Below are 13,597 nucleotides of genomic sequence, written 5' to 3'. Positions count from 1 at the left end.
CCAAATCACACATGTTCTTTCACTTTATGTCCTAAAGACCCATATTTTAAATTATAAAATTTGAGCATAGTTATGACTATATGAAAAACAAATACTCTGAGGCCAGACAGACAATGCCTTCTGCACACAGGTTCGCTCAGCTGGTTAGAGCGGCACAGTTAAGTGGCCAGGAGCCTGGGCCCTGAGGTAGACTGAATGGTTCAAACTTGGGCTGCCCTACTTACCACATGTGTGACTTGGTCAAGCTGTTTACTTCTCTGGGCCGCAGTTTCTTTCTTTAGAAAACAGGAATAACAGTGCCTACCACATTGGGTTCTTAATAAAGATTAAATATTAATATTATTTAAAAGCATCATAAATATGAAGGCAAAGTTGCAGCCTTAGGTCCGATAAGCAGCAGTGTGGTATAAAGACAGACAAAACAAAACAAAATGAAAAAAGGCACAGGATTTGCAGACAGAAGCCCTGCATTTGAGTTTTGCTCTGCCATTTACATAAGTAAGCTGTGTGACTCTGGGCAAGACTCAAATAGATGAGCCTCTGTTCCTTTCACCAAATTTGTACTTCTGACATGCTGTTCATTAATGTAAAACTCTCCGATACAAAAAAACGTTAACAGAAAGAACGTGAATTTTTACAATGAAAGTCCTTTCCCCATTACTGACAGTACAACTTGATGCAGGGTTCTTAATTTCAAAATGGAGCTGTGGTGGGCAACTTTTGCAAATGTATATGAAAGAAACATGCACAAACACATACACAAAAGAGCAAATCCCTGACAAACCTTAAAGACTACTACACTTTGTCAAGGACCTTCAGAGTTTTCTTTCTCTCTTTGTTATTAGGAAAAGCTGTGTAAGGCAAAGACTTGATACTTATGAGCCTTATAAGATTACAACAGGAGCATGTTTTAAAACTAGGTATTACATAATTTAGAAAAGCCAAATTGTGTATTTATTACCTACATACAAGTGTATTTATGAGGGGTATTGCCTATCTTATTTCTCTGTGGGTCCTATGTCTTTGGGATGCCTTTTTTTTTTTTTTTTTGAGAATGTTTATTCTTTTAAGGGCCTTTGTTCCTTGACATACTTAGAAGACTGAGATGTTAAGGCAGGTCCTCTCCTTTTTTTAGCTTATGCTTAATTCTCATTGGATACATTTTCCCTACATAATAATTTAGAACTTGTTTTAAATTGTTGTTATTTCTTTATTTGTAATAGTAGCTACCCCAGTTATGTCTGCAGCATAGGCTTAAGGTCTAAAAGACTGTATGACTCTCAGATATTTAGGCAACTAGCCTGTTTTAGTTTTCTACATCACAAAGACAAGGATTATATTTGGACCAGGACACAAAGGGTGACAAATTAAGACTATATTTATGCCTGAATATAGAGTACAATAATCACATCACATGTTATATAACCCAGAAATTGATGATAAGTGCCCGGCCTAGATGAAGTGGTCTCTAGTACACATACAGACTAGCCTACATTCAAAATTGCTCCAGCTAGGCCAGAAGGGAAAAAGGTAGATTTCTAGTGAGGATCCTGAGGTCCAGATAAGGGTTTTGTACATTTCTCTGCTGAGGATCTTGCCTAGTGACTTTCTTCTGTATCCTATAGATAAGGAGAGCCTGTCTGATTCACTACATGATATCTGTGTCTATATTTTGGCTAATCCAAGTGTCTATTACATTTGTCAATATAGCGGTCACAAATAACAGCTAGCCATGTGCCTTGTCTTATATTCAGTGATTTACAAGCATTATTAATCCATGAGGTATCAATTATTATGACCTCCACTTTACACGTGACGTTTACCAAGGGTAAGCAACCTGCCAAAGGTCACGCAGTACGTGGTGCAGCAGTGACTCAACCCCAAGGCAGCTAGACTTTACAGCCCAAGTTCTTAGCTATACATATACTTAGCTCATAGATATACTACACCTCCATGGTATTTCTCCTCTGATATTAATTTACAACTTAAAAATTATAATAAGATTGAATTCAACAAAATAATTTAAGGTAACACCTATACTAGTAAAAAGAAATCCCTGCTCTGTACAGAGCAGAGTTTATGGTTGGCTAGAAAAAGGAGGAAAGAGGTGCTTGCTTAAGTTCCAGAAACTCTAGCCAGAGACTGAGAAAACAGGTGGGCAGGAAGTAGGCCACTCACTCTATCCAGCAGTTCTGATAACTGGGTATGCCCAATGGCACGTCTAAAGTCTTCCAACGACTGAGCAAGGGAAGAAAAAAAATCGCCAACCAGAACAAGCTTTCTATCTTTGTAGAGATTTAAACTGTACAATAAGCTTTTGTGAATTTTTCACATCACTCACAAATCTGTTCACTTAATGCTTAATTTCATTACATGAAAGTAAATGAGTTTGAAGCAGCTTCCCCATGGGGAGAATTACCTGTAAAAATTGTTGTGGTGGCTGGGTCAGCTGAGCCTGAGACGGTTGCTGAACTGAAGTGAGCTGCTGCTCCTGGGAGCTCTGCTGCTGCTGCTGCTGCTGCGTTACTGACAATGTCTGTGACTGTTGCTGTTGTGTAGCAAAAGTAGGATATGCAGTCACCACCTGGCCCATAAGCATAGTACTAGGTACCATGACTGCCCCACAAGCTACAGGAGCAGTCACTAATTTGGTCACAAGTTGTTGACCTTGAGAAAATCTGTTAGAAGAAAGAAGGAAAAAAATTGGAGTCCAAAGTACAAGGTATACATCATAAAACGCAGTGGAGTAAATACTTACCTAAGATAATACCCAATGACATTGCCAGTTTGTTTTTCAAGGTCTGTATATTCCTACTTTGTTTCATTTTAAAAGATTCCCTTTGGTATAACAGTAAAACAAAAAATTCATACAGCAAGATCAATGTGTAACAAAAATACAAAATGTCTTTGGATATCCACATTCAAAAGAATAAAGTTAGATCCTTACCTCACATCATAGACAAAGATTAACTTGAAATGGACCAAAGACCAAAACATAAGAGCTAATGCTATAAAACTCTTAGAAGAAAACATAGGGGAAAAGCTTCATGACATTGGATTTAGCAATAATTAGCAGCTGGAATTAGCAATAATTTCTTGGATATGATACCAAAAGTACAGGCAACAAAAGAACAGATAAACAGATAAACTGGACTGTATCAAATTAAAAATCTTGTGAATCAAAGGGCACTATCAACAGAGTAAAAAGGTAACTGTCCCATCCCACAGATGGGAGAAAATATCTGCATATCATCCTTCTGATAAGGGATTAGTAACCAGAATGTCTAAGAGCTCCTTCAACTCAACAACAATCAACCCAATTAAAAAAATGGGCAAAGGTCAAACTTGAACAAACACTTCTCCAAAGAAGATACATAAATGGCTAATAAGCACATGAAAAGGTGCTCCACATCACTAATCATTAGGGAAATACAAATCAAAACCACAACAAGAGGCTACTTTATACCCATCAGGATGGCTATTATAAAAAACAAACAACAATAGAAAATGACCAGTGTTGGCAAGCAAGTAGAGAAACCTTGTGCAGTGCTGGTGGGAATGTAAAAATGGTGCAGCCACTATGGAAAACAGTATGCAGTTCCTCAAAAAATTTACTATAGGATTACTATATGAAGGAATTCCACTTCTGCTTATATAACCCCCCAAAATGAAAGCAGGGACTCAAAGAGATATTTGTACACCCATAATCATAAGCAGCATTATTCACAGGAGCCAAAAAGTGGAAGTAACCCAAGACTCCATTGACAGACGGAATGAATAAGCAAAACATAGTAGAGTAGAATATTACTTAGCCTTAAAAAGGAAAGAAATTCTGACAATTGCTGTAACATGGATGAACCCTGAGAACATTATCCTAAGTAAAATAAGCCATTCACAAAAGGACAAATACTGTATGATTCCATTTATATGAGGTACTTAGACTAGTCCAATTTACAAGGACAGAAAGTAGAATGGTGGTTGGGGAGAGAAGAATGGGGACTTGTATAATGGGTATGGAGTTTCTGTTTGGGAAGATGAAAAAAGTTCTGGAAATGGTTAGGGGAGATGGTAACAATCGTACTCAATGACAATGAACTGTATACTTTAAAACGGTTAACATGGTAACTTTTATGTCATTTGTATTTTTCCACAATAAAAATTTTTTTAAATCTATAAAAAAAAAACCTTTTTCTTTTTATAAAATTACTAGGTACTAGGGGTGTCAGATATATGTGGCACATGATTCATCTGCTACACTGGCACACAGTTCATGAATAAACAAAGCTATTATAATGTACTTTTTAAACTCTAGGTTTATAGAAGAAATTTACACAAAATTGTAGCTTACAAATTTAATTCAAAACCAAATGACATTCTAACAGTGAATAAAAACTCCTCTCAATTTATAAATTCATCAACGCAGCATAGCGTCCTCTGTGCTAGAATTCATTAATTTTTCCCTCTTTCCCTGCTTCCTTTTGCTTTTTGAAATGAAAGAACAATAACCCCAAAAAAATGATGCTTCTTTGTGGAACAATATTATTTCCATTTGCCTTTTCTGTGAGATGAAGTTTATAACATTGGTCATTACAGTGAGATATGACCCTAACATAGATGTGGCATGACATAACTGTATTTACAAACTGTTTAAAGTATGTAACAATATTACACTTAGTACAGATCTTGACAATAAAATACTCTATTTTATATACTACACAACCAAATACTTTAATGCAAAACAAAAAAGAATTAAAATTGTCCATATTAAGAAAGTCCAAAGAAATAAGTAATATTTACAAAGTACACTTAGTCACAGAAGTACTAAGTGCTGATTTCTCCATAATCTTAAATTAATATCTGAATTAGCCCATGGCTCACTGGTAAATGTGATAAGAATATTTTCTTTAATCTGCTTTCATGTAACTCACACTTCTGCAGCTTTGTATACTCTGGGCTCCCTCTGCCCAGAATGCCTCCCTAGACTCCATGCCACACCCACATCCAAAGCCAAGCTCAAGTCTTGAAGAGTCAGGGCAAGTATCTCTGCCTTGGTGAAGCTTTCCTGACCACACCTTTATTCACCTGCTTGCCTCAACCCATGAAACTGCTTACAAAAACAAAACAAAACACAACAAAACACAACAAAAAACTGCTCACTTCCTCCTTTCTAAAGACCTCTGAAGTATTCATCACACCAAACAATACCGATTTATCTTTCTATTGCTTTTACTAGTTTGGTCTTTCCCTTGGGGAAGGGACGATGCCATACTCATCTAGGTAGGCCTTCAAATGTTTGCTAAGATGTGGTTTCTGTCCCCCTCAAAAACTAGATGTTCAGGGAAACTCAAAACCACAATTAAATATCACCTTACCCAGCCAGACTGGCCATTACTAAAAAGTCAAAAAACAATAATGTTGGCACAGATGTGGTGAAAACACTTACACACTGCTGGTGGGAACGTGAGATTTCTCAAAGAACTAAAAGTAGATCTACCATTTGATCCAGCAATCCCACTACTGGGTATCTACCCAAAGGAAAAGAAGTCACTGTATCAAAAAGACACCTGCATACATATGGCTATCGCAGTACAATTCACAATTCCAAAGATATGGAATCAACCTAAGTGCCCATCAACCAATGAGTGGAGAAAGAAAATGTGGTATGTATACACCATGGCCTACTACTCAGCCATAAAAAAAGAATAAAATAATGCATTTTGCAGCAACTTGGATGGAGCTGGAGGCCATTATTCTAAGTGAAGTAACTCAGGAATGGAAAACCAAACACCATATATTCTCACTTGTAAGTGGGAGCTAAGCTATGGGTACAGCAAAGGCATACAGAGTGATATAATAGACTTTGGAGGAGGATGGTGGGGGTGAGGGATAAAAAACTACATATTGGATAGAATGTGCACTACTCAGGTGATCAGTGCACTAAAATAAGTCATAGATGGTTGCTTTTCCAGAGCAGTCCACAAAACCTTCCTGTAATACATGCTTAAGCACTCAAGCACTGAAATGAAGACACCAAGGTCTGTGTTCAGAGCTCCCTTCCTCATCACCTTAACTAGCTATAGATCCCTTGGCTAATTACTGAAAACTCACTTTTTTCTTATCTGGGAAATAAAAGGAGGCCCTCATATACATTTTCTTTTAATAAATGACTATTTGAGATAATATATTTTGAGCATTTAACAAACTTAAAAAAGGTAAGCTACCCTAACCACTGTTACTACATGGAAATTCTCTAGCATCTATATTGAAAAGACAAAAGCTTCACAGTGACACAGAGCCTGTCATAAACCTTTTCTAACAGTGTGCTGTAGAATTTGTATTCTATAATATTTTGTAGCATATTTTTGGACAAGAAAAAAAATTTGTTGTTACCCTTTAATTATGAAGTCTTTAAACAATGAATACATTCAGTGTTTTTATTTCAAATTTAAGAACATTGGCTGCAGTGAGCATCTCATTAAAATCACATTAAAAAATTTGATTAAGAAATCAAATTATTGTTTTCTAATCAATCGGTTTACAATTTTCAAAATAACAAATGAAATATGACAACTACCTTATCTGCCTGTCCTGAGTGAATGTAGTTACTGCAGCACTCTGGGTGCTGTTTTGTGGCATACTAGATGGAATCTGGACCATGCTTCCGGCTGCAGGCTGAGAAATCACCATAGTGTTATACAGTGGGGCTGTAAGAGTGCTCTGTGTCTGACTGGGTAGAGATGTTTGCTGACTGTGCCCACTCAGTACATTTTGTTGACTCTGTTAAAAATAAAGAGATTTTATAGACAGATTAACTGAAAATAATTATTTGGGAAGTATGCTAGAATTCATCATTCTAACAATATGACAATATGACAGAGAAAGAAGTGGCAGGATATATTACTCTGGGGGAAATATAACCACAAAGGAATGACTCGTGGTAACTGAGAATGAATTAGTCTTGAATATCTTGCTGGAAGGCAAGCTATGACTTTAGAAAGGAGTGTGATTGTAATAGAGATGATATAAAATATACTCAAAGAATTTCTGTTAAATGCCCAAAGTGAATGACTAATTAGTGGGCATTTTTCTATTTTTCATTTAAATCCTTGGGATTTATAGTCACAGATCTACAGTAATTACCAACATTTTCTGGAATATTCAATAAACCATTATGCCCCCTCCCCCAACAGTCTATTCTGCACATATGGGAACAGGCTTCCTGGTCAGCCTCTTGAGCAAGTCATACCTTTTAAACATACAGAAATAGTCTAAGTTACAAGAACTTGGTATAACTACTAGACTACATCTTTAAACAGATTGTGACATATTTTAAAGCTCAGCCAGGCGCAGTGGCTCACACCTGTAATCCCAGCACTTTGGGAGGCTGAGGTGGGCGATCACCTGAGGTCAGGAGTTCGAGATCAGCCAGGCCAACATGGTGAAACCCCATCTCTACTAAAAATACGAAAATCAGCCTGGCATGGTGGTGGGTGCCTATAATCCCAGCTACTTGGGAGGTTGAGGCAGGAGAATCGCTTCAACCCAGGAGGCGGAGGTTGCAGTAAGCTAAGGTCACGCCATTGCACTCCAGCCTGGGCAACAGGAGCAAAACTCCGTCTCAAAAAAAAAAAAGAAAAAAAAAAGCTGAAAATATTTGATACTAACATGATTTGCACAAAATATTTTAATAATCACTCTCAATACTATACTTTCTAAATACTATTAAATTTTGAAATGATATTTTATCATTAGAGCTTTATTTCTGCTTCAGCAATAGTGTGCCTTCCAACCACTGATCACTCCATAGCCCGCTGTGCTCAGTAACATTACCTGAGTTGATGTACTCTGTAAAGTCTGTTGTTGTATCATGTGCTGAGTTGTGCCAATGTGTCCAGTATTCATTCCACTTTGAATCTGGTTAGTAGGAACAACTTGGCCTTGCATATTTATAGGTGCAAGTTGCTGGATGTTAGATGAATTTCCAGAAGAAAGTTGAATGGAACCAAAATTCAACCCAGGATTTGATTGTTGCAAAAACATCTTTAAAAATAAAGATTATGTTAAAATGAGCTTTGTAGATTGAAAAGAAGAATGAGCATTAAAAAGAAGGCAAAATCAAGCCACAAAGTATGTTTAAAAAGCAAGTAACAAGGCTAAGTCACTTTGAAGAATTAGCAATAAATAAGTAGTGAATAAAATATGAAACTTTATATTCAATCTTTCAGTTATCTTAATTTTATCATGTTTCCAATTGTTAGAAAAAGTGTAACTAGTGTTAGTCTGTGGATTGACAGCTCTGTATCACTTATCATTTGTAATTTATAACATCAGACAGAAGTAGTTTTCACTCCAAGTTTCCCTTTACCAAAGTCATAGTCTCCTAGAGTGGTCCTGCTGGTTGGTCATATAAGACTAATTTGAATCATACATACTGGTATCTTAATAAAAATATTACTGATGATTGATTTATAAATTCTGTACCCAAGATGTACCTAAAACTTTATGTAAAATACAATTTTTATATTATGGATTCAAACTTACTAAAATTTGGACTGGTAAAAAAAGATGACTGGAGAAACAAGGATGTTGACAGAAATACCCTCAGAAATGAATTATCTTTAGAGACTGTAAGTATAATCATACTGAGTAGGTAACCAGTGAATATTTATTGAACTGAATTGATAAAACGTATCTCTTGCATCTCACTTTTAATTAAGAAAAGTTAATTTTCCTAGAAATCCAAAATGTGAATGGGATGCTTTGTTTGTATTCAAATATAACAATTACCTGCAGCCCCTGACCATGGACCATCTGAAGTTGTTCTTGAATTTTTCTTAGTTCTTCTTGTTGCCGATGAATATTTGCTTCTATCATGCGTGTCCGTTGTTCCAATTGGTCTTTCAGATGTTGCATGGCTCCTAATTGAGCTGAAAACTGAAACTGAAGTACCATGTATGGAAAAAGTGTAATATATTTTAGAATTACTTACTCCTTATAATTGCACAACATGAAAAGTAAGCAGTATAACATGAGTGAAGGATGATAACATCCTTCACTACTTATGTCCCTTAGTTTCTAATCCACCCATCTTTGCTCTGCTTTGTAATATTGGACCTGGACCTTCAAAATATTTCTCCTTTGCCAGCAGGCACAAAGTTATCCACATCAGTAGGTGGTGCTGGAGGGACACTGCCAAGAAAGTGCTCAACTCCTGGTTCTGGTGCTTTTCCTTCTTGCTCTTATGTCAGGGTGCCAACGGGAAGCTTCCCAGTTAGCCTTGTCAGCTCCCCGGCAGGTGGCTTTCCAGCAAGTCTCAATGACATCCTAGTGGGCAGCTTCCCTGCAAGCTTTACCAGTACCCCAGCTGATGGCTTCCAGCTCTCTACCTCTAATCTGTGGCATGTCAGTGAACTTCTCTATTATCCAGTTGCTATAGCCACATTTGCCCCAAGAAGATCTGCATCTTAGCCTGGCATGGGGGAAGAGGAGGTTAGGAGCTTGTGGGGAGTCTTCTAAGTATGTTCCTTCCTTGGGTACTCTCCATCTACCTTACAGATAGTGGTTGCTCTCTGCATCTGCTATTTCTATATTCTTTTTTTTTTTTTTTTTTTTTTGAGACAGGATCTCACTCTGTCACCCAGGCTGGAAAGCAGTGGTGCGATCATGGCTCTCTACAGCCTTAACTTTCTGGGTTCAAGAGCTCCTCCCATCTCAGCCTCCCCAGTGGCTGGGACTACAGGCATGCACCACCACACCTGGCTAACATAAAAATGTATTTTCTTGTAGAAATAGGGTCTTGCTATGTTGCCCATGCTGGTCTTGAACTCATTGGCTCAAGAAGTCCTCCTACTTCGGCCTTCCAAAGTGCTAAGAATACAGGCATGAGCCACCACACCCAGCTTTATTCCTATATTCTTTAGTTCTCTTTACTTCTTTTAGGAGTTAATCCGTGTTACCAGTTAATAATTTTTTATATTATTCCTGTTCAAATTTCTGGTATGCTTCTGGCTTCTGACTGGATACTTGACTGATTACACATACACCCTGGATTTACAAGACCTGAGCTCATATTGTGGCTACCACTTACTGGAAAAAAATTTAACTTTTTTTTTTTTTTTGAGACAGAGTCACCCAAGCTGGAATGCGGTGGTGTGATCACAGCTTATTGCAGCCTCAACCACCCAGGCTCAAGCAATCCTCCCACTTCAGCCTCCCAAGTGGCTGGGACTACAGGCATATGCCACCATGCCCGGCTAATGTTTTTTTTAAGAGATGGGGTCTCACTATGTTGCCTAGTCTGTTGTAGAACTCCTGAGCTCAGGCAATCCTCCCACAAGCCACCATGCCCAGCCTTATTTAACTTCTTAGCTTCATTTTTACCCCTTAACAAAGGAAAAAGTAGTCTGCACCTGGAGTTAATTTGTATCAATTTCTGTCATCCCTAGAATGCCCTCTATGTGTACATGAGTAGAATTACCCAAAGTTGCAAAAATCTGACAGATAACCAATAATATTTTCACTTCTATCTTCAATGGAAACTATCCTCAGATAAGTATAGAACATGGGCTTTTAAAGACTAGGCAAGTATGAATGAATAAACGCATACATGAATGAAAATAAAATTATATTTTCAATCTTATTTCTCTGTTTTACTTGAGTCATGAGCAGCTCCTATTTTCTTCTGCTTATAATTTACCCACATTTGGTGATTCATCTCTTAAGTCTATACAGGCTCTTTAATTATTCCCATGAATTTTCAGTATATGATACAGTATAAGAGCAGAAAGAGTTTCACTTTATTGGAAGGAAATCTGTCTTAAAGTAGCCTCTTACAGTGAATTGTATGTAAAAGTGAGAAATGTCCTTCCCATCCAAAGCTTTTTAACTCTATCTTCAATAGTTTGTATTTGGGATACTAAATTACATTTCAGGGCACACAACTTTGATTTCGGAAATTAACAATAACCAGACCATATCATATATTAAGTGGTTGAGAAAATATTAAAAATTTAGTACCTCAACTCCCTCAAGCTTTTTTTTTTGTTTTTTTTTTAAATATTAGTCAAAATGTTATAATTATGGCCGGGCATGGTGGCTCACAGCTGTAATCCCAGGACTTTGGGAGGCCGAGGTGGGCAGAATGCTTGAGTCCAGGAGTTTGAGACCAGCCTGGGCAACATGGCAAAACCCTGTCTCGACTAAAAATATAAAAACTAGCCAGGTGTGGTGGCATGTGCCTGTAGTCCCAGCTACTCGGGAGACTGAGGCGGGATCGCCTGAGCTCAGGAAGCAGAGGTTGCAGTAAGCCGAGATTGCGCCACTGCACTCCAGCCTGGGTGACAGGGTGAGGCGTCGTCTCAAAAAAAAATTTAAAAGTTACATTTATGTCATACAAATGTTATTTTATTATAACTAAAGTTATTTGTACCTTTGGACAAGCATTATATTGATAGCAATATAGCACTTAAAGGATTTCTATCAAGTACAAAAGAAAATAGTAACAAACACAGAAGGTAGGATAACAGGAAGTAAAACCACAGACCTAAGAGGCAAAGCATTTGGCTTTATTGGTGAACAAAATGTGAGACATGAATGCTTACTAACATTTTTGACATAGTACATATCCTTTATTTCATGAAAATATCCCCATAACATGTTAAGAAATGCTTTAGAATCCTGAGATTAAAAAACTAATAATATAGAAAGTATGTATCTCCTATCATATATGTATGACTTAAATTAAATAACCATATAAGATGGAGCTATTTTTAAAAAATATTGTTTTCACCTACTATTAATGATCATTCCTTGAAATCAAGACCTGCTAAGTTAAGGTATATTTAATGCCAAACAAAACAGAAAAGTTGAAGAAAAATACTACTTCTCCATAGTATTTTTCATGTGTTTGAGGCACTGAATGAGTACAGAGTCATAAATTACAAGTTGGGAAGTTAGGCTCTAAAGTAACAGCATCACTCTTGGAATTACTCCCCCTTTTTTTTGGCTACTTTCCACATTCAGGCCTCCTTCTGGACTTAGGCCAAGAAACAATTCTCCTAGAAAGTTTTCCTTCACTTCCTCAGGTTGCATTAAGGATTCACACAATCTGCTTACATATCAACTTACATACTTTCAGCACAGGCAATATAGCATGGTATTGTAGGCATCTGTCATTCCCTCTAGATGTAATGGTTTTTTAGTTCATATATTTGTACTGTCGGCATCTGCAATGCCTGTTACACACAAAGAACTCAATAAATATCAAAAGAATGAGTATACAAATAAAGTTACTCAATTCTTCCAATATTCATAGGAGGAACAAAATGAAAAGCTACATTTCATCCTTAATATCTTTACGTCTACAGTGTTCCTCAATGAGGGAGTGTTATGGCATATTAGGCAGGACAATTCTTTGTTGTGCAAGACTCTTATGCATCCTGAAAGATATTTAGTATTCCTGGACCATGCTCACTAAGGGCCAGTGATACCCCACAATCATTACAACAATCAAAAATGTCCCCAGATATCCTAAATGACCCCAGTTAAGATTCACTGCATCTGTAACTATAATTATATATGTGCGTGTGTGTGTGCGTGTGTCTGTGTGTGTGTGTGTGTGTGTGTGCTCCTACCTCAGCCTCCCAAGTAGCTGTGGCTACAGGTGCTTGCCAGCAAGCCTGGATTTTTAAAAAAATTACATTAGCTTAAAAGCAATTTATCATATTCAAATACGCAACTGAAACAAAAACCAAAAAATACCTGGGACATGCCTTGTGGAATTGGTAAATTTGTAGCTTGAGACATCACTGGCTGTGTTAATGATGAACCAACAGACTGGGAATTTATGGACTAGAGCAAAATAAAAAATAACACTGAAGTGATTCTCATTCCCATACATGAGTACTTCCAGCAGAAATATCAATATGATATTCGTATTAATAAACTTACCATTTGCCTCATACTTTTGTTAGCTGAATACAGCTATGTCTTCCCATCTATATTGGAAAGGCCTGTTCCCTATTTATCTTTTATTTTCCAAGGAACTTCCTACAGTACCTTGAACAAGCTCTCAATAAAAGTTGGCCAGACTTAAGACAATTGGTATTTGAACTTAGACATAAAACAGCTATCAATTTTGAGCTTTCCACAATTAAAAAAAAAAAACTAACATTTTACTTGAAAAATAATTAGAAGGACCAATACATATGACAACCACTTCATACAAGAAAAGGAAGTCTTAAGTAAGTGTCACATATCAGTAACTATTTTGATCTTTACAAAGAGGGGTAACAAATAGATGAATTTCTGAAGATTTAGATCATTTTTCCCCTCTTAATAAATCTTTATTCAGAAGAATATACACTAAAGAGCTTACCTGACTACTAAATGATGACCTTCTTTGCACCATCTTCTCATGAGCTGGTAAATGCTGCCTGGGCGGAGTGCTCGTATCCGTCGGGATCTTGGTTGGTGTTGCTGAAGTCAACAAAATCAGAAGAGCATTAGTATTTTATAAAATATAGTTTTTAAAGATTAATCTCAAAATGTATTTCAGTTAATAAAAATGGCTTTTGAATTATTTTTCCAAACCATTCAA

At 36.9% G+C, this 13,597-nt stretch overlaps 2 protein-coding genes across 17 annotated transcripts in view; one reads left to right on the top strand and one right to left on the bottom strand.

Moving 5' to 3' along the window:
• CLOCK (clock circadian regulator) overlaps positions 1-13,597 on the bottom strand; it is a 117,021-nt gene that overhangs the window by 7,944 nt on the left and 95,480 nt on the right. For 14 of the 16 annotated variants that reach the window (XM_063603818.1, XM_055111544.2, XM_055111543.2 and 11 more), the window contains 6 exons: positions 13,376-13,476; positions 12,760-12,849; positions 8,788-8,940; positions 7,831-8,040; positions 6,575-6,777; positions 2,420-2,678 (listed from right to left, as the gene is read on the bottom strand). In XM_063603818.1, coding sequence (XP_063459888.1) covers positions 2,420-2,678; positions 6,575-6,777; positions 7,831-8,040; positions 8,788-8,940; positions 12,760-12,849; positions 13,376-13,476 — 1,016 coding nt within the window. Of the gene's footprint in view, positions 1-224; positions 316-2,419; positions 2,679-6,574; positions 6,778-7,830; positions 8,041-8,787; positions 8,941-12,759; positions 12,850-13,375; positions 13,477-13,597 lie in introns of all 16 variants that reach the window. The other 2 variants (XR_010111977.1, XM_034958799.3) reach the window with 2 other exon arrangements.
• TMEM165 (transmembrane protein 165) overlaps positions 1-13,597 on the top strand; it is a 57,383-nt gene that overhangs the window by 40,009 nt on the left and 3,777 nt on the right. The window lies entirely within an intron of this gene.

The sequence above is a fragment of the Pan paniscus genome, chromosome 3 (genome assembly GCF_029289425.2).
Source record: "Pan paniscus chromosome 3, NHGRI_mPanPan1-v2.0_pri, whole genome shotgun sequence".
Classification (NCBI taxonomy): domain Eukaryota; kingdom Metazoa; phylum Chordata; class Mammalia; order Primates; family Hominidae; genus Pan; species Pan paniscus.
This window is presented reverse-complemented; position numbering and strand designations above follow the sequence as displayed.